We start from the raw sequence: 21,828 nt of genomic DNA on the forward strand, positions 1-21,828 counted from the left end.
GAGTTTACTGCTCTTGTTCTTGATTGAACTTTTGAACTTATCAAAAGTAAATCTCAAAGGTAAATCACAACATTTGTGGCGTTACTCCTTGTAATTTGGGTTCTTGAGACCGGTTCTTCAACGGGTCTAGATTTTAATATAATCTAGGTTTTTAAAACAAATTCTCATCGGGTCTAAATTCCTCATCCATTGACTTGATTTTGACTTTCTTGAATGAGTTTTCAAATTGATTGTGGGTTTAAGAGATTCTATTCTTGCGGGATCATATCATTCTACCCAACCTTCAAAATCTCCTCATCCTCTCGAAAGCACTTCTACTACGCCGTCTCCTTCAAACCCTAACTCTCATCTACATCTTGCTACTCCTTCTTCCTCCATCTCTTCTTGCACAAACATTCATCCCATGATTACTGGTCCAAAGCCCTCATCACCCGTCCCCTTCATCGACAAGATGGCACCATTCCATGGCCACTACCAAAACACAGTGCCTCCCTCACCGTGTATTCTTCCATCCTTGACGAGCCTACCTCCTACACGGAGGCTTCCAAATTCCCTGTCTAGCGTGCTGCCATGGCCAGTGAGTTTGAAGCTCTCCTCAGAAACGAGACATGGACTCTCGTTCCTCCCCATCCTTGTCAAAATCTTCTTGGTTCGAAGTGGATCCTTAAGACCAAACGGCTTGCTGATGGGACCATTGAGTGGCACAAGGCTCGCCTCGTTGCCAAAGGGTTCCTTCAACATGCTGGACTTGACTACTCGGAGACCTTTAGCCTAGTAGTTAAGCCAGTTACCATACGCCTCTTGATCTCTATTGTAGTAGTGTCTCAAAAATAGCATCTTCATCAGTTGGATATACAAAACACATTCTTGCACGGGGACTTGGAAGAAGATGTCTTTATGCAGCAACCAATTGGGTTTGTTCATTCTGATTTTCCTCATTTTGTTTCTAAATTAAAAAAATCTATCTATGGTTTGAAACAAGCCCCTAGGGCTTGATTTGCAAAGCTTAGTTCGAAATTATTAACACTCAGTTTTCATGCTTCCATTTTTGATTCATCCATCTTTATATTTACATCTGCTACTGCTTTTGTGTATATTCTAATTTACGTCGATGACATAGTAGTTACTGCCTCAGATTCTTCTCTCATTACTGATTTTATATCCTCTCTATCCATATCTTTCCTGGTCAAAGACCTAGGTTCACTTCATTTCTTCTTGTGAATTCATGTATGTCGCACGACTAAAGGCCTATTTTCATCTCAGTCTCGTTACATCTTTGACCTATTGAAGAAGACTAATATGCATAAGTCAAAAACCGTGTCAACACCTACATCTACATCTGATAAACTTTCAACCCTTGATGGATCCTCCTTTGAGGATCCTCATCTTTACCAAAGTGTCATTGGTAGTCTCCAGTACCTTTCCTTCACTCGTCCGAATATCTCATTTGCAATCAGTAAAGTCTGCCAGTATATGCATTATCCTCATAATTCTCATTGGCAAGCTTTCAAACGCATACTGCATTATCTCAAACTCACCACCTCCCTTAATTTATTTTTCCCTTTTGTCTCTCCCCTTAAACTAACAGTAACTTCAGATGCTGATTGGGCTGATTGCCCGGATGATCGGAAATCGACAGGTAATTTTTGTGTCTATTTTGAGTCACACTTAGTGTCTTGGAGTTCCAAGAAACAACCGACAATAGCTAAATTCTCGACTGAAGCAGAATATAAATCAATAGCAAATACTGCTTGTGAACTTCTGTGGATACAAGCGTTGTTAAAAGAATTGGAAGTTTTTATTTCTGAAGCACCACACTTGTTATGTGATAATATTGGTGCCACTTATCTTTCGGCTAATCATATTTTACACTCACGGACTAAACATGTGGATCTTGATTATCATTTTGTACGTGATCGTGTTGCTAACAAAACTCTCACTATCTCCTTTGTTTCAAGTAAAGAACAAATTGCATATATTTTCACTAAGCCGCTCTCCTCGGCGCAATTTGCTCTCCTACGTTCAAGCCTCACCATCCTACCAGTGCCGCTTGAATCGTGGAGGGATATTAGAGTATGTGTACCTGCCTTAGAGGATAACACCTCACAAGCCACGTCCACTGCATCCGATACATGTTCTCAACATAATGCCACCTCCATTGGCATCCACTGCTTATTCTCAACAGAATGCCAAAACCAACTCTGCTCAATATGGGATATTGTAGACTCTTCTAGAATGATTCTCTTGTAACTATTCATTTCTTCTATAAATATGAGTGCTATTGTATTAAGAGATATATTCAACATAACATAAATGTATTTGTTCAATACAAAATCTCTTTGATGCATTCTTTCAACCACCTCTACTGCACTCGTTTTCTTACTGGCTAGGGCTGCTACCCGCATGGTGCGTGGCGGGGGGTACCCTTCCCCGCACCCCTAATACTGGCTTTAACACTCAGCAAACTCATGTGCACGCATTTGGAGTTTTGGACCTGAAAAAAGTTATAACTATAAAACTCCCCATTGAAGTTTAACTGCTTAAACTGAACGGAGTCTGTTCTGTTTCGAAGAACAAGAAAAAGGACTCCATTATCTCACTCCCCCATGGCTCAGTTCAATGCTCCCTCCCTTCGACAGTTTCCATGACTGAGTTGTTAAGCCTGAAATGCCAAGGACACAAAGGTGAGAACTTCTAAATGCTGTTATCTGTTTAATACAACGAAGTTGAGAGGAGAGGAGTTTCATTTGTCGTTTTCATGGTTTGAATGCTACATAGCAAGAAGGCACAAGGAGATTCCTTGTTGAGTTTGTCCTAAAGTCAATGCGTTAAAGCAAAAGGAAGATATAAAGAGAATTGTCTAATGTCAAGTTAAAAAAGGATCCGTGATTCCAAAAAAGTATTGTCCAATAAAGACACCCAACCAAACCCCACCATCACCAAGAATGTAAAACAAAATAATGCAAATGTCTCGGCAAAATTACCTGAGCAAAGACTCATCCTCTTGGTTAAAACATTTTCTCGCATACCAATTTCCTCACTATCAAATATCAGTTATGTACAGACCTCTAGATGCTAAGATAAGAATAATCATACAGATTTGAAAAGAGGCAAGAAGCTAAACAATACAAAATGCAGCAATCACAGCCACAACACCGGGATCACTTTGCAGTTTGTAAAAGAGATTGCTACACACGGCTTGTAGGCATGATCCCTTCAAGCATAAAATCCCAATGTTCCAATTTCCAAAAATCTACAGAAAACTGGTGATCAGTAGTTTACTTACAATTCCTTCAAAAACTGTGTAGTTGGGTTAGCATGTGAACAAGCTCATCACTGGAAGGCCTGTCTGCAGGAATGTCTGATAGGCATTCGACAGCTATTCTCATTGCCATCAGCATCTCATCTTCCTCCACTTCTTCCCCTAGAATACTCGTATCTAGCACTTCTCGTGCCTCCCCTGCTTGCTGCAAATGCCTAAGCCACTGTCCCAAACTCCCCCCACTAGCCGGCTCTCCAAAGAATGGGTCAGTAGGGTCTCTACCAGTTAACAAAACACCCAATATCATCCCAAAACTGAAAACGTCACTCTTATCAGTATACCTGTTTCAAATCAAAATATCCACCATCATGCATTGTGAAACAAAACCACCTAAAATCTCACACTCAGTTGCAACCAGAAAAACGGGACCATGGATAACAACAGGTGCTCAACCCCAATTGTAAGATTAGCAACATAGAGGAGAGAATGTAAATTCTCCAAGTACAATCCCAAAACCCTGACAGCATTAATTGACTATACAAACCAATAATGCCTCTAAAATACCACTAGTTAATTGGAAGTGCAAGACGAGTTAAGATTTTTCTACCAAGTTTAATTTCAATGTAGTTATCAGAATCTAAATTGGTAATTTCAATAGCGTAAGAGACGGTACATAACCCACTGAGGTATAAGTGTTTAAAGAAACAAGAAACCAATAGCAAGGAAATGAATATGCTTCACGTAAAAATCTTGTGTATAGGGATATGCTTTAAAATCTCCCAACGCTGAAAGTTTATATATTTTCACCTGCAATTTTGGAAACACTCCGGAGCACTGTAGCCCGAAGTTACTCCATCCAAACTGGGCATGAGCTTAGCCAACCCACAATCCGCCAACCTGGGTTCAAAATCTGCATCTAACATCACATTTGTAGGCTTCAAGTTATAGTGCAGAAAATGAGACTCACAATCGAAATGAAGATACTGAAGCCCTTTAACAACCCCAACCGCAATCCTCAGGCGCAGCTCCCACCCAAGCCGCAACTGATTATCTCTAACTCTATGCATTGCATCCTCGAGACTCCCAGTCGGGACATAGTCATAAAGCAAAGAAAGCCCACCACTGGATTCGCGAACATAAGCCCTTAGGCTCATCAAATTTTGGTGTCTCAAACTGGCAAGCATTTCCAGCTCCTGCTGTATCATTCTCTTCACGCACTTCTCCGGGGAACCGGTCGGAAACTGTTCGAGCCTCTTCACCGCGATGACAAGCCCGTTGTCGAGCACAGTCCGGTAGTATTTCCCGTTAGAGCTTGATCCCAACAAATGGTTTTCATTGGCGAGAGCAGCTTGGAGAGTCATGGGAGTGATTTTGGGGGAGAATATGACGGGGCATTTGAGAAGTGGGGTCCGGTTGAGGTACCGGATGACGCTGCGGACTATCAGAGCGAACAGAAGGGCACCAAGGAAACCGGTTAGTGCTCCTAATGCAATGCTGAGAAGAATATTTCGAAGCCCATTTTGGAATTTGGGTGGTGGAGGCTGAGAGGAGATGTGCTTAGTCGTTTTCTCTCGGCAGTACGCAGCGGCGTGGTGAAAGCAGAACGAGACCAACAACAAAAGAAGAGGAAAGAACCTGTCGTTGTTAAAGGAGGGGGTGTATTTTCCTCTTTTCTCCATTTTCTTTCGTGCCAAGCCAAAAAGCTCAGAACCGAGAGAGAGAGTTCTTTTAAGCTAGATTTTGTCCCGGTGTTATTTCATTTGTTTTTTAATTTTTACTTCTGAGCATTCCAGGTGCCTGAATATCAAAATGGGAATCACAAAACGCTCACAAAATTCCCTTTTCGGGCCTCTCCTCTAATTAATCTGATAACAGATGGCACCTTCAACCGAGTCCTCAAAGCGCTTCCAATGTTCAATCCCATAAAAGAAGCTCAAAGTGCTCAACACTGGAACGTATATCAGATCAAAAGAAGGCAAAAAAAGGGACTTTGACCCAAACATCTTCACAGGAAAATCGCAAAGAATCATTTCTTCATGGAGTCACCCCATCTTTACTTCACATGAAGAAACGGCCTTTTATACCAATCTGACCTCGAAGGTGAATCTGCAAATCTACACCTCTAAAATTGCACTCTTTACAAAATACCATAAAGATTCACCATCAAAGAGGTGTGGTTGCTTGATTAGCTCCGAGTTGAAGGCCCCCAAAAATACTTTCTTTTCTCCGTTAAAGATAAAGATTGATTAGCAACATCAAAACAGGGCACCCAGGAAGCCTTTTTTTTTTTTCCTTTTTTTTAACTTTAAACTAGCAAAAGCATGAGGACTCGCGATTCGCCACCTCCGCCAACAACTACTACGACCATAATCGTCCTAGAAAACTCGAAATACAAACAAAACCCCGAATGAAAATTTGGCTTGCCTTGCCTCGCCTCGCCTCGGTCTCTCCCTCTCTCTGTTATAGTGTCTATGCCTGACCATTTCTATGCGGACAAAACGTGGTTCCCGGCGTCCCGCCTTTTGGAAAGATACCGTACGACGTGTAGGATTCCATCATTCCAGTTCCACGTCGGATGAAGTATTGCTGGGTCCCTATCACGAGGGAGGGGTGCCGAAAGCGAAAAGACATCGAGCTGTGTGCAGGAAGAAACGAGGGTGGGTTCGAGGATGTTGACCGTTGGCTTAGTTAAGATATGATCAGGATCGTTGATAGGGAAGCCACTGGAATTTGTGCTTATGCTTATACAAATGCCACTGTCTTGTCGTGTAGATTAGATTAAATAAAGTTTCTCTTTTTCTTTAACTTTGATCGAATAATTGCTTTTGCATTCTCTATTTTATACAATATCTACGTTACAAAATAAAAATAAAAATCTAATTTTTTAATATGTATCATATTCTTTTTAAAAAAAATTATACATGCTTGTACATTCTATAATTATATATATTATTATTATTCTTTTCAATAGTAAAATCTCTATAATATTCTTCTGCACATCCTATTGACGCTGTTTACCTTTTTAAAATATACAAATTTCTCATATTTTCATTAAGAAAAAATAAGGAAAATTAAAAACACTTAAAAAAATCAACTTTTATTTGATGAACTTTATTTTTTTTTTTAAAGATAGTGAGCGAAACATTCATATCCTAAAATTGTTTTTAGCATTACTCAATTATAAATCATATAATAACAATATAAGAATATTTCCTATTTCAATATATTTTAATTATCAAAACATCTTCATCGACTTTTAATATAAATTAAGATTAAAATATTCTTTTCTTTTTATCCATCACGGCTAATCTAAATGATAAGAGAGAACTTGTGTGCGTGTGCTCCATATCACAGGTTTGATTCTCCAAAATAAAATTTGTATCAAGTATAAGGTCATGACGATGCTATGCTAATCTCTCCACGGGTTTAGATTCTATGGATGAGCCCTAAGGGTTCTGCCATGGGGTGATTCCCCACATCAAAGAAAAAATTAAAATTAAAATAACTCTCACAGAACTTTAAAAAAAATCCAAAATAATTTATTCCTAAACAAATTTTCAATAGACTCCAACTATTTTGCAAATTTTCTTCCTATAATTGAATGGTTGAAATATTGCTTGTATGTTTCTAGGAAGATTTTTACGAGGCACTGATTTAGAATGCATTGTAAATGTCATTGCTAAAATAAATAAGACTTTCGATTAATTATTTTAAATAAAAAGTTAGATAGACAAATGCTATAAAATTATAAATGCCATATACTGGTCATTGGAGACTGGAGTTCGATGGTCCCTATTTATTATTTGTTACTTATATAAAGATAATAAAACGAGGGACCCCTGAGATGGGACCTTCAAAAAAATTTTACCCATAAAGAACGAACAAAAGCACATACCTTTTTCAGCACGACATACAGCATTGTTCCAAACCACGTACGAAGAGACATTTGTGCATCCAAAGAAAGACTTGCGGCCACAACAAAGCTTAAGCCTCACTAAAACAAACCAATGTACAAATACACGATTCCTTGAACCATTTCATCATAACTACTTTTTATAATAATAAAAATAAAAAATTAAATCATCACAGCTTTCACCAGAGAGGGAGCAAACAAACTGAATGAAGAAAAATCACATGACCTTACAAAGCCCTTGGCTGAAAGGCTGCCAGTGCTCGACTCCGGCCAAAGGCACCTGTCTTAAATTACATATCCGGGGACCGATTTGCAGTGAATCCAGTGGGAGTAGACATGCCGGCCTACCACTCTAAATCCTCAAAAAACAATAGTGGAATACCCTCAAATGTAAATACTATGTCATATAATTGCACAAAATTCAATACAATCGTATCTTTCTCTCTTAGATTACCCATATTTAATGTAATTGGCCTTCAGTAATTTCTTGTTCAAAAGAATCTTATCCATTTGAGTAAGCTAATAAAGCAAGTACTTCACTATCACCAAAGTTCGACTCTACTGCTAGCTCAAAAGGGTTTATACCGTTGCAATTTACAGCACGGGGATCAGCTCCCCTGCAAATAAATTGGAAACCCTTTAGTGGTATTCTATAAGTAGTGTGGAGTAAAAAAATAAATAAATGGATTGAAATAAAATAAAACAAAATGAAACACCAAAAAAAAAAAAGCAATAATGATAAACTCACCTTGTAAGAAGCAACTTCACATATGTGGTCCTGCCTCTGCGAATGCAGTGGTGGAGTGGTGTTTGGCCTCTGCAATCAGTTGCATTTACGTTTGCACCATACTGTAGGAGGAGTTCTATCATGCCTATGTCTGCAGTTTCACAAGCTAGGTGAAGCAGAGTGCATCCATCTAGATCCTCCAGGCTCAGGGCTTCACTTGTACCTGCCAAATTTGTAGAGCTAGTGAAGGACCTCTCCATTGAATCCCCTGCTAAAGAGGACTCACAAGATGTTTGCTTGTATGCAACATTCACATCAGCTTCGGAATTAACAATGTGACGGTATACAGCTTTCTTGTCATTAGCACGCACACCCTCCCAGATTTGTTGTGCAACTAAATGAGGATATTGCTTGTCTTTTGACTTGCGAACAAAAAGCTTTTCTGCATACTGTGATCAAAAGAAAACATCTGCCACTTAAAACATTTATACAGCAGTCTAAAAACTTTGCAAGTAGCATAGGGTGCATAAGATTAATAATGCACACAAAAAACAGACATTTGAGAATTTTCAAATATCATTATTGCATCTCCAAGACAACTAAGAGATTTCCAGAGAGAAACGGCATGCAATATGCAGTCTGACCACTCACACCTTGAAAGTCACGAGAAAAAAATAACATCCATGGCCCTCAATTTACTGAACTGATAACAAACTAAGATGAAAACCGACTGATTTACTTATGCAATTCAGTACCATCTAAAGCTATTACTTCATATAGATCATTTTCATCTCAAAAAAATCGTCATTTAGAAACCAAAAACAAGCTGATGTGGGTTCCATAGCATTATGCTACTCTTAAAAACAAGAGTTTTTTTTTATATATAAGTAAGAGATAAATATTATTGATATAAATGAAATAGGCATAGCCCGTGTACACACGAAGTATACAGAAAAACACCTAAATACATTCTAAGAGCCTTAAAAACAAGTTACAAGTGAATCAAACATATCCTAACTATTTCCTTATCTTTCCAGTTCTAAGATATCAACAGTTGGCTGAGCTGATTTCTTAAAACTAATGAGTTGTCTAGCAAAACCTCTAAAGAAAAAAATAAAAAGCCTAATAAAAAAATATCACATACACTTAAAATATGCAATGCTAACGACAAAAGAGAATGTTAAAATAGATCAAAATATATAAATCCGGTCATGTACATGTTTTTATTTATAGTGGAAAATTGTCACCAACAACATGATTAAGATGTAATTATGATGTTCATGGGAAAGGCATTAACATCACTGCAAATATCTCATTTACACAAGCCACGGGCAATTATCTTCGGTTAAAAGAGAGCGACTCAAATGAAAATACAAAATAGAAGACCTGATTGTCGCACCTTTGCATGGATGAACTTTTCTTTCACTGATATAGAATCAGTGTGACTAGGTTTACAGAGAAAAATCAACTGTGATTTATCGGACTTGTATAAGCTTCAACAACAGAACAAAAAAAGTAAATGTTAGTACACCTAAGAAAAATAATATATTTCTGTGGAGTTTAAACAATCCTATTTCAATGCATAAAGTAGATTCCTCACCCCACGGGGACGAGATCAAGCTGGAAGCCACTTCTTGATTGCAATAGTTCCTCCCAGACTGAGTTTGCAAATGTATTGCCCAGAGACTGAAACAAACTTATAACCGAAGTATCCCACACTTTGACATCTAGTGTAAGAGATCGTACCTGCAATAGCAGTCCACACAAAGAGCAACAGGTGCACAAATGAGCACACCATCAAAAAACATCCACCAAACAGAAGCTTATCCAACTGTAACGATACTCATCACAACAATTCAAATAAATATGAGTGCAGCCCAATCTTAGAAAAAAAAAAAAAAAGAACTCCCGCTAAATTTGTTACTCAATATTCTCTTTGATTCTCCATTTAACCATACATGGGATAATGCATGCCCATATTATCACGTCTAAAACAGAGTCCATCAATTGCACAGGGGGAAGGTTTCCCGGCTTCTTTTTCTTTTTATATCAGTTAAAAAAAATTATCAAAAATAAGAATAAGCAAGAGCCTAAGTACATGGGACATATACAAGAGCGGGACCTATACATTATTCTTTTAACAGAGAAATTTGGGAGTATAATTAATCATCTAATTGAAGAGTTAATAGTTTGATATACATATAAAAATTAATAATACTGATATCTTTTACAATTTTCAAATCAAAAGATCTACCTCCTAAGAATCTGAGACTGTCAATGCAGAAAAAAGAAAAACAAGAACACTAGCCCCGTTTGGATAGTGAAAGTGTTTCCTCATCTTATCTCATCTCATCATTACAACTTTTTTAAATTTTCACTCAAAATATAATAAACAATTCAACTTTTTCAAATCACAAAACAATAATAATATTAAAAAATAATATTCTAATAATATTTTATTCAACTTTTAACTTTCATCTAAAATCATCTCATCTCATCTCACTATCCAAACCGCACCTAACACTAACACTAACAATATGTTTGGAGGGATGTACATGGATAGAAGGCAAAAGGGCTGGGATGCATAAAATAAGAAAAGAGCAAACTTGTTTTCAGCGATGCAACAGTAAATCTACGGCCCCTGTTGTCTCAATTGTATGAGCTCCATAACCTTCTCTAGTAAGATGATAATAGAAGTTGGACCTTAGTTTAGGACAAGCATATAAATATCTTGAAGCAGTCCTACTTACATGCAATACCAGCACTCAAGTCACAGAACACTACTACAAGTCTAAAGATGACCACTAGAACTCTTGCATAGAAACTTATTTTGAAGATTAACCGGTATCTGATAATATGTAAATTCATGTGAAACTTCTATGGGTATGTTCATCGTTGAGCATCCAGATAAAAGATTCTGCAAAGCTATAGAAATTTCAGTCAGTAGCGCATTGTTTGCCCCAGAAACAAGGCCAAATAGAATTTACCTTCGATATGTGCACCCCAAGATTACGGTGAACACCAGAACATTCAATACAAACAAGAACACCAAGATTTAATGATGCCCAATCTGGTTCAGGGGCACCACAATCAGCACATTTATCATTTCCGCAAACTCTTCGCAATACATCAGTTAGCTTCTCACTTTTTATGCAGGATCGTTGTGGTTGCATATTTCTTATTGGGCGTTCATGATGTGCAGTAGCAAGGCTCCTCTCTGATGTATATTCTTCAACTGTGCAGTGATCAAAGTCAGAACTTTCAAACGAACTACTCTCACTTGCAGACCGATGATGACTAATTCCCATTGGACCAGCAGACGGACACTGCAATATGGCGGAACCTTCAGTCATCTAAACAATGACGAATATAATTGGCACAATTGTGATTTTTCTAAAATAAAATACCATCTCAGGAGCTTGAGAACTAAGTAATGAAGCAATGACCCCTGTGATCTTTTCAATCCAATCCTTTTGATCCAGGGCACTCTCTGCCTGCACTGACAAGCATAAATAAGTGTTATTGAGGATCTTTTACCAAACATTAACCCTCCAAAGTACACCATCCTCTTGTCAGAATCATCGAGCAAATTTTTAGTTCTGAAAGTCGGAAGTTCATAAAACAAAACCAAAAGCCACAAGGACATGCCACCCCTCGAGTCAAACCTGCAAAGTGTAGTTCTTTGTAGGTGAAATGATCCTGAAGCAAAACCTAAGATCTGATTGATCAGCATCAACTTTGATTGTTGATGTAAGCAGGTTCACTGTGTGACGAGCAACAGATTTCTCATCGTGCACTCCACCACCATGGTAATGAGATGAAAGCCACCGACTCAGCAGTCCAGAACCAAGCTCCGAACTATGCCTCTGACCAGAAATTTGACTGCTAGAGGCCTAAAAGATATAACAAAACACAAGCATGAAAGGTAAGAGTGGTTGGCCAGCACAGACTTCAACCAATAGGCAGAATGACTAATACCATAAAAACATACTTACAGATGGTTTGCTGCACTGTTTCCGATAGTAATACAACATTCCTCGGCTATCAAGAACAAAAAACCTTCTTTTCCAGTCACCCCTTAAGTTTGAGGAACGCTTTGAGAGATAACCTTGTCGAATGGTTTGAATCTGAGAGATTTCTTACAGCATTAGAGAAACAGGAAACAACTAGAAAGATGAGAAAATGTAAATTGGAAAACACAGATAGTCTTAAAGACAGTTTTTTTTTATAAATTAAAGAAATAACATAAACCTTTCCGTTTGCAGCAGACTGCATGACTGCCTCTATCATTTTATGTGAACTTCTGCCGATGGCTTGTATACCATCTCCATTAGGAGATCTGTTCGTACCATAGGAAGACCACCTACTCTCTCGATCCACCTGCCTTTTATAATCTTGCATCCTTTCAGAAAGTGCAGCCTGCTCATAGTTCGACCTTTCTCTTGACTGTTGTGCATAAGTCAAGACCTGGAAAACAGCAATAAATCAAAAATTTCAATAAATTACCATGCCAAGACAATATTTAACATGAGAAATGTATGAATTCTCTCAGCTTATGAACCATATTCCAATCCCCCACTATCTTGAATTGGCCAGATAAGACTGTTCTTCCCATTTTGCTCCTCCTAAAGTCAGATTCACATGGCCTTGATATGTTAACAACCCCAGCATCTACAGCACAAGCTTTTCTTTCGTTTTGTATGCACTCCCTAGGGATGCTCGTACCATTTTGATAAGTCAGGCTATGAAAGCCTATTAAAATTTTTTACTTGTCATAATTTTAGCATACCTGATTAATGTACGGTTCCATTTGATGCAACAACTCATATCCCTACATGTAGTAAAAAGTTCAAGATGAGTATAGCTATGCCAAAACATGTGAAAAGGGCAGAAAGTTCCAGCCATATCATCTACCTGTTTGAAGTAACGAAGATGTGCATCCATTGTCCCACTGACTGCTTCCAAAAATTCAAACCTCTTTTTTGCCTCGACATTAGAAAGTGCAGTTATCTGGACAGAGTGATCAAATTCATAAAAGGCTAGGAATCACTAACACAAGATCAAGTAGTCGGGTTTCAGTGATCATGGGAACATTCATTTCTGGTAAAAGGAAGGACCAAGAAATTAAATTACCAAATTGAAACGAGCTTGCTCAAATGTAGACCTTGCATTATGAAGCTCCTGGAATTTCTTGAAACTACATTAGAATTTAAAGATGGAAACTTTCCAGTTCTGTGAAAAACAAAAAACTAATGTCACACGATACCTCCTCTAAACCAATTGCTACTTCTGTCTTTGTGCCTTTCCTCAGGGACAGAAACCTTTCACGAGCCTGTGGCATTATGAGCAATATGACAAAGTAAACATTACTCACCAAAACAATATCACATTCATCATCATCTCAAAAAATCCTTCAAATATCCAACTCCATGGTGAAATTATTGAAAGTAGATGGCAGTTTAGCCATTTGTTGTTGTATCAACATGCATGACCCAGATTTATTCATTAATACCTAAGAAATTTAGAAAACCTATTTAAATTACAAGATGCACGAAGAAAAGAGGAAAAAGCACATTTATAAATCACAAACTTAGAACCTCATTTACAGTATGAACATGACAAGATAGCAATGCTGCAAGGGTTTTGGGTGAAACTAGAGTTAAAAGTCACTTTTAGCCAACCTAATGCTGTATGAACATAGACTCATTTTAATAAAGAAATGATAACTGTGAGGAGCTTTTCCTGAGATGCATGCAGATGGCATCAACTAGAACAACAAAATTATTAAGAATTCAAGACAAGGGATGCACCTGGTCATAAACAATACTAGCCTTGTCAAAACGCTTCCGTGCTTCCTGCACTAAGAGAGATCCCTTAAACCAACTTTGCAACAATAAATATTAAAAACCACTATAAAAATTCTCTATTTGACACAACTCTCACACACCTAGAAGGAAATCTTAAAAACCAACCGGACTAGACCGAATTCACCCCTACTTGGTCTCAAGTCCATGTTGTCTCCAAAATTTGATTTTTGGTCCAGTCACGGGGTGTGGTTTTTTTGGACCGGACCGGATCGCCGACCGAATCACTTACATATAAATTTTTTAAATAATTATATATATATATAATATATTACTTATATAGTAGTTGTATAAGTTAATTATGTCATTTTCTCTAATATATCACCATTGACCATATAAAATGTAAAATCATATATGCTATCAATTAACTAATGTATCATACGATAAATCATATGATAATATACCCAAGAAAGACGCTTTAACTCCCTACTTTTCTTAAAACTTGATTTGGTTTTAAGCGAATGGCTCGCCTCAATCGCAGCGAGTAGTGCTTTAAATTGGTCTTCACATCTTCCATGTGAAAGCCCCACGATATGCTTAATTTCGTTAACCTTATGCAGAATCCAATCCGATGGTAAACCCGCTATATTGTTTATCAAAGGAAGAGAAACCAAGGGAACAACATTATCCCTAGACACAGTACCCATTCGCACTCTCGACCCTAGACATTCCTCCTCACACGACACCAATGACAAACCCATAATTTCCTCCCCGCCATATCTTACATACAAATCCTGGACCTCCTCGACAGCTATATGGTTGCTGTCCATTGTTGTTGTCACTATTAAAGGTTCCTCCCCGCCATCGACAAGGACATTGCTTGAAGGTGCTCCACCCTCCGCCAATCCTTTATGTGCCTCTTTGTCAGACCCTACTACCTCAGAAGGCATAGAACAGGTAGAGGAAGCACTACCTTCTGTTATCTCATTTTCATCTTCTAAAAGAGGCTCGTCTGTTTCTTCCAAAGTACTCAAGACCCTGGAAGGTCCCCCATCTTCAACTGAAAGTGAACCTTGGAAAAAAGTACCAACCCCATTTGAAACTAGTGACTAAGGGCAGTTAGACGATAAGCTACCGATGTCCTGAGTGACACCAGCATGAAGGTGTTGGGGTTGGGGTTGGGTTGGGGAGGTGTGTTCTATTCCAATTCGGGCTTGGTGTATTTTGGGTATTTTAGGTAGTTTTTCACGGGCTTTTTGGGTCATTAGGATCTCTCTAGTATGGGCTAGATGTTTTCTTGTATAAGTCCAGTGTACTTAGTAACTCCTATTGATATATATAATATTTTTACTTATAAAAAAAATATATGTTATTATATGTAAATACATACTCTACTAAAGTACTAAGTTAGTAACTATTAACATCATAAATATAATTATAATTAATTATTTTTTAATAAGTTAGTTACATAATCCACATTAAAAAACTCACTTAATTTTGATTTTACTAATTTAATTAATTTTTTGTATTAATTTATCTACCAAAAAAAGAAAAGAGGAAAAATGTTTCTAGCTCATATGGACCGACCGGACTGATAGCTAATGGTCCGGTCCGGAAAAAGGATGGACCAAAATTTTCAGTCCGTGACCCCGGACCGGACCGGACAGATTACACCCCTCAGCTTAAGTGGGGATTTAAATCTCATTGCATAAATTGCTTATAAAAAGAATATACCATATAGAAAAATGGTTGTCACAGCTTAACAAGAGGCATTCTCTGCACAGGCCTAAGGCAGTAAGGCTCTAGACTGAAGCAAGACCCAAAGAATTTCATTTCAACAGGAAAATGGGGATATGTACAGGTCAGCTCCAATAGAATGAAGTGCACATGCTGACAAACAGACAAACAGCTTCCCTGCATTCCGAATTATTCATAAAAGAATATAACAAAATTTTAAAGTTTCAAGCCAGCTTTCATGAGACTCTTCTCCACCCTCCTATTGTAGAAGATTATAAGGAAAAATGAAAATTATAAAGCCAATGCAAGACCATATGCCCCCCACCTAAAGAGGTGGGTGGAAGCAATAGATAGTTTAACTAAGTAATATCAAATTGCGTTTAGACATGAAATTTCTGTTGTTTGGCCTAAGCTTAAGTATTAAACCATATCCAAATTGATAGCTTGTAAAAGGTTATTATAACATATATCTAAAACGCACTAAGAGTTAAACAATTCACAGTACCTTGACCTCGTGCAGATCAATATTGACAAACTGCAGTAATCTGTCATTCATCATGTGCTCAACCTGAGAGGTAAAAAACAATCTAAGCATGTCAAGAAGATTATTTGTAACATAATAGCAATTGAAAATATATAAATAAATAAAGATAATGACTACTCACTAAACAAAAAATACACAAGAAATAATTTATTTGACGGGAAACACACACATAGAGAGAGGGAGGGAGAGACAAATCTCTTAGATTGCTAGCAAATACTTAAGGTCGATATCAATGCAGTCACAAATATCTTGAAATTAGAAAAAACAACCAAATTCTTCCTCCTTTCTCTAAAAGGTCAATAACTCAAAACTTGATCATTGTTTAGACAACAAACTTACCATATAAATTCACCCTACTACATGTGAAAAAGATGACGGAACAAACATTTTCAACCATGCATCATGTTACATGACGCTTTGCAGAATTCTCTCTAATAGTCCTTAAATCTTGATGTAAGAATAACAAATGAAGTAAAATATAAATTATAAAACAAAGAAAACTAGAGCAGTTTTACAAAGGTATACAAGACTTATAATTTTCAAAGGTCCAAGTGCTTCCATTTTATAGGCAATAAGACAAGTTGAAGTTGAATTGATGCTGAAAATTCTGTCTTTTTGTAACATGTAGATTTAAAATTTTGATAATAAAGTAAATTTCATTCATTTTACTAATATTATTGTTATTAATTTAATATAATTACTTATTATTTATTTATTTTATAGATATTTTTTTATATAAAAATCTTTAAATCATAATAAGATTTGTTTAAATCATATTAATGTGACTATTAACTTAGAACGGGATAAGCAAGATTTAATCCGTCAAAATCCTAGTGCAAACGGCCCAAGACCACTTCCTCCACGCCTCATCCCTCTATTCTTGATGATCACCAAGTCTCCTTCCCACCAAATTCTCAGAAAAACACTCCAACTTAATCACATATTTCATCTATATATTTTTCCCTCTGCCAACTCCTCATCACACAACAAACAACACAAACCCAAATTTAGAAACCAAGCCTCTGTTTCATGTAAACAAACCAAGCCATCCAGCCACCGTGATTCCCTATCGCTTCTCCTTCATCTCATGTTTCACAACAACATTCGGAGGAGACTCTAGTTGCTACCAGCGTAGATCTCCCGTGCACCCTTGTCTCAATAATCAGGTGGCCTGCATTGCTGAAATTACACAAGGGGAACTTCCTTGTGATGACTGAAAACTAAATTCCTCTCCATCCGTGGATTTAAATACTACTCCCTTATTAAAACAATCCACACATGCACAATTCTAGGACAACTAGTCCATTCCCAGAATCACATCAAATCCGGACATATTAAATACGATCAAGTCCGCAGGTAGAATCCTCCCTTGAATCTCTATTGGACATCCAATCATAATAGAATCGCAAACGATATGCTCTCTCGAGGGAGTAGCAACAAATATACTAGGTTCTAGTGGCTCAGGTATCTTCTCAGTCAAAGGTGCATAGTAATTGGAAATAAAAGAATGAGTGGCACCGGAATCAAATAAAATGGAGGCATGACGTGAAAATAACAATAATGTACCTATATGAATGTCATAATGACTTAGAACTATAAAGATCATATAACTTATGCATCATACCATATACATATCTAAACTTAGGATAGCATATATGAAAACCTTACACTTATTCTGTTTACGTTGTGATGAGTTTCTTACTGAGTCTTCGACTCATTTTAGTTTTATTTCATGTTTTTAACCACCCAAGTGAGGATAATGACCACGAGTAAGTGGGCCAGGATTAGATGGAGCAGTCAATTAACTCCTAGAATTCTTAGAATAAATTGATGTTATGACGTGAATTTGTTCAGTTTATTTATTTAATATTTTCGGAAGACATTTTTATTTAAATAATTCTTTTATGAAATAAATGCTAATTACATTTTATTAAATATGAAATCTCTTGCCGGGTTATATTTTATGAAAACATGTGACACTCCTAGCCTTAGGGAAGGGGGTGTTACACTTTTCTTCTCTTTTCTCTGACTTAGTGAAAGTCAAGAGGAGCATGAGAAAACAGTTGACAACATAAGCCAGTAGGTATGGACTGTAAGTCAAACACATTTTGAAGTTCAATTAGCTCTCCACAAGTAAAAGCTATATAACAAAAGATAGAACAGGAAGTGGAGATGAGGTGGCATTGGTTGAAAATCCAATGCCCTAGGACCTGGATCAGTAGGAAACTAATCAAGAATCATGTACAGGAGCTAGGATTGAAAGTTCTTAAGAAACAATTCAGGATTTTCACCTGGGATCGAAGAAGTTCTTTGTAAGTCCCAATTTCTCTCAGCGCAATGGTAAATTTGGTCATAACAGGGCCTGTAGCAGCATAGAAATTCAATTTAAATTAGTAGGCACCTCAATCTGCATTTTGAGAGCCATGAATCATGGATATTCCAGTATCAAAGTGTAATCTCTAAAAACTGTCACAAGGCAAAGAGTTAATTACCATTTAGCAACCAAATAATATAGAATAAAGCCCAGCATGAATAAATTGACATACCTCCAAAAGCCAAACTAATGGGATCATCATGCCCTCCACCAAAAGTTTCCAGTGCACCCACAAAAGCAATATCCCCATCATATTCCTCCCCAAGTCCTTCACTGTGTGAGGACAACAAAATGCAATTAAAACCCCTCACAAAGCAAAGGTCCATAGGATAGCAAAGATTACCTTATGCAACCAAAAACATCAGGAACAACTCAAAAACCGCTAAACAAAGCTTATTTTCAAAAACAGGATCTAGGTAGAGATTCTAATTTACATTGTCAACAATTTTATTCAAAATGATAGCAATAGGTAGGCAATTGACAATTTGGAAAACTTTCTATAACATGAATCTATGTCTTGAATTTTATTTTTAGTAAGTACTAGATCTTGAATTAAATTATTGAGGGATGATATAGAAACACGTTTATAAATGTGGACATAAGTACTAATCAAAAAATAAAATATGTGGACATACGTGTATTTTCGGCACCCTTTGTAAAACTTTAAACTTCGCTCCCTTAATGATTCAGCACTTTCCTCCAAGCTTTGTATCTGTTTAACAAGAAATCATCAACAAGCCACAATACTTCAGAGCAGTGTATAAATCATGAATGCAATAAATTCCACCAAATTATTTCAACCATGTTAAAAGGAAGTCAGTTGATAAAAATATGTTATCCATCTCTAACATGGATACCATGTCAACATAAAAATTCAATTACAGTGATGAAATCTTCAGAAATCATTAACAATTTGCTTCAAGTATTCGAACAATACAAACCGGGAATGTCATGAAGTTGATACAGAGCTATACAGAGCCTCAACCTTCAATCTCTCACAATCAGGAGTGTTTCCACCACCCACTTGATTCGACTCAACTCAACTAAACATTAATAATGACTGCATAGGGTAGCCACAATACCTAGACCAAGCTATCGGCAAACAAAACTATAGAAGGACATTTTTTTTTTTTTTTTGATAACTATAGAAGGAAATTAACCAACTCAAAGTTCTAATCGTATCATATTTGAAGCTTCAGAGATAAAGTTGTACGACTTATACCATAGGCTCTTAATAAGCTTCAAAGCAATATTATCTAGCCTAAACATTTTAGCATCGTGGAATCAAAAATCAAAATTTTCACGAACTGTTAAACAAGTAAGCAATTACGGACAATGACAATCAAGAAAACTGCAAACTCTTACAACCATAATTTTCATATTACTCAGATATGTTCAATTAATACAAATTTCCTTAAAACTTTAAACTCTAAAATATAGGCATACAGGTAATCTTCAATAGTAAAAATTCGAAAGTTCCTATTGATTTTCCTAGATTTCCCCAGACACCAAACAGAGCATTGGAACGTGCTCTCATCAGTTAGACAATTAAAGATAATTCAGCTGAACATGCAAGAACAGAGAGAGAGGGGGACCTGCTTGCGAAACATAGGAGAGTCATCGAGCTTTGCGAAATGCATTTTTTAAGACCACGATTCTTGCTCTACTCAGCGCAAAATATTAATCTACCATTACATCCAAAGCTCGGTCTTCGCTAATCAAACATATAACCACCGCGGAGCAGCACGACTCCGAGCGAGATCTCGCATTGTACTGCCATCTTATTCGCCATTCAAACGAAACAAACAAAACGAATGGTAAGTAAAAGAAAACACCTCCAGCGCTTGAAATCACGGCCCTGAGGCATATACGAGATAGATTTGCATAAATTTCACAACCACTAACGCTAACGAGAAGACAAACTTTCTGAGTCCCAGATCCATTTTTTCCTCTTTTGCGTTTTGTTTTTTTTTTTTTTCTATTTAAATCTTTCCAGTTTTGGTATCGGAACCCTAGAAGAGCAGGCAAAATGACCCGGATTAATAAACCCTGGGAAGAACAGGAAACATGGAGGTTAGATTAGCGGCTGCGGCACATCAGAGGTAGTGTTTATTGGGAACCGAAAAGGGGATCCAATTAGGAAATTTCTCTTTTAACATGAAGATGTCGAAACCATGCGTGCGAGAGAGAGACAGGCACAGACATAGATAAAAGCGAAACACACGAAGAGAGCCTCCTTTCTATAGCTTCTCCACCCCACAATTTAGAAAACAAACCCAAAAATAAAATAAAAACACAAAAACGTTTCTTTTCCTTTCTTCTTGTAATTTCCTTGCTTTATTTATTTATATGCGGCGGGCACTGTAACAGAAAATGCATGGATTTTCGACGCGGGAAACAAGTGTCACAGTCCCGACGGGTATATATAAGTTATTTTTATGACACATTTTAAATACTTTTTTATATTCTAATAATAATTAGTAATATCACAACACTTAAATCTTATTTGGACTTAACATTGGATCAAATTATCAAAATAAATAAATAAAATAACTATGTATCAAATTCTAATTAGAATCGGAATCATAAGAGTAGGCTATAATTATGTAGTTTTCTCTAATTTAGGATACTCTTTCTCTAAATCCAAAAAAAAAAAAGGATACTCTTTCTCTGGAAATAAAATATAAAAAAATCTATTTGCCTTCTTCTAATCCACCTAGTAAGAGTTTATAAGCAATGATTTCTAATCTCTTTTCCATTCTAATAAGAGTTATTTTATTTTAAAATTAGTATACAAAACATACCCTTCATTATTTATTTTATAAATAATAATTTATATAAATTTTAAATAGATAAATTTTAAGTAATTTTTTTTATAAAAAAATAGATCTCAAAATAAAAAAATATTAAAAGAATAGATATAATCAGAGAAATTTAGCCTCGTTTGTTTTGAAAAAATATCTCATTTCATCTCATCTAATCATTATAACTTTTTTAATTTTTAATATAAAATAAAATAAATAATTTAACTTTTTCAAATTCTAAAATAAAAATAATATTAAAAAATATATTATAATAATATTTTATTCAACTTTTTAACTTTAATCTCATTTTATCATATCTCATCTTAAAAACAAACGAGGCTTTAATGCATTCTAGACGTCTCAGAGCTACACGCAAGCCAAAACTGGAGCTTGCCGATAAGACTAGACAAACCGGTGGCCTAAGATGAGATCATGAGGGCCACATGACATGCCATCCAAAAACTAAGCACATTCCACTCCATTTTCTTCTCCAACCTCGTCGGATCTTTCCAAATTCACCAACACCTTCTCTCTCTCTCTCTCTCTAATCGACGCACTTGATACACACATCATCGTTGTCCCGCCACACAACTCGGATACTGCTATACACCAAATCGACTTAATTAAACTTTTCTAACTATTTTACTACTTTCCTCTTAAACT

At 36.6% G+C, this 21,828-nt stretch overlaps 2 protein-coding genes across 2 annotated transcripts; both read right to left on the reverse strand.

Annotated features, from left to right (window-relative positions):
• Nucleotides 1–2,245: 2,245 nt before the first annotated feature.
• Nucleotides 2,246–6,023, reverse strand: LOC109005505 (inactive leucine-rich repeat receptor-like protein kinase CORYNE). The gene is made up of 3 exons (XM_018984471.2): nucleotides 4,070–6,023; nucleotides 3,287–3,603; nucleotides 2,246–2,662 (listed from the first exon to the last, which is right to left on the reverse strand). The coding sequence occupies exons 1-2, from the start codon at nucleotides 4,939–4,941 to the stop codon at nucleotides 3,294–3,296; spliced, it is 1,182 nt and encodes a 393-aa protein (XP_018840016.1). The 5' UTR covers nucleotides 4,942–6,023; the 3' UTR covers nucleotides 2,246–2,662; nucleotides 3,287–3,293.
• Nucleotides 6,024–7,554: 1,531 nt separating this feature from the next.
• On the reverse strand, nucleotides 7,555–20,630 carry LOC109005506 (ADP-ribosylation factor GTPase-activating protein AGD3-like). Its single transcript, XM_035686568.1, has 19 exons — nucleotides 19,957–20,630; nucleotides 18,997–19,073; nucleotides 18,534–18,634; nucleotides 18,279–18,349; nucleotides 15,949–16,011; nucleotides 13,713–13,757; nucleotides 13,169–13,234; nucleotides 13,036–13,083; nucleotides 12,817–12,912; nucleotides 12,692–12,733; nucleotides 12,154–12,369; nucleotides 11,898–12,029; nucleotides 11,568–11,795; nucleotides 11,310–11,396; nucleotides 10,890–11,228; nucleotides 9,503–9,648; nucleotides 9,302–9,395; nucleotides 7,924–8,351; nucleotides 7,555–7,792 (listed from the first exon to the last, which is right to left on the reverse strand). The coding sequence occupies exons 1-19, from the start codon at nucleotides 19,999–20,001 to the stop codon at nucleotides 7,678–7,680; spliced, it is 2,439 nt and encodes an 812-aa protein (XP_035542461.1). The 5' UTR covers nucleotides 20,002–20,630; the 3' UTR covers nucleotides 7,555–7,677.
• Between the last annotated feature and the right edge of the window lie 1,198 nt (nucleotides 20,631–21,828).

Source organism: Juglans regia, chromosome 16 (genome assembly GCF_001411555.2).
Source record: "Juglans regia cultivar Chandler chromosome 16, Walnut 2.0, whole genome shotgun sequence".
Lineage (NCBI taxonomy): Eukaryota > Viridiplantae > Streptophyta > Magnoliopsida > Fagales > Juglandaceae > Juglans > Juglans regia.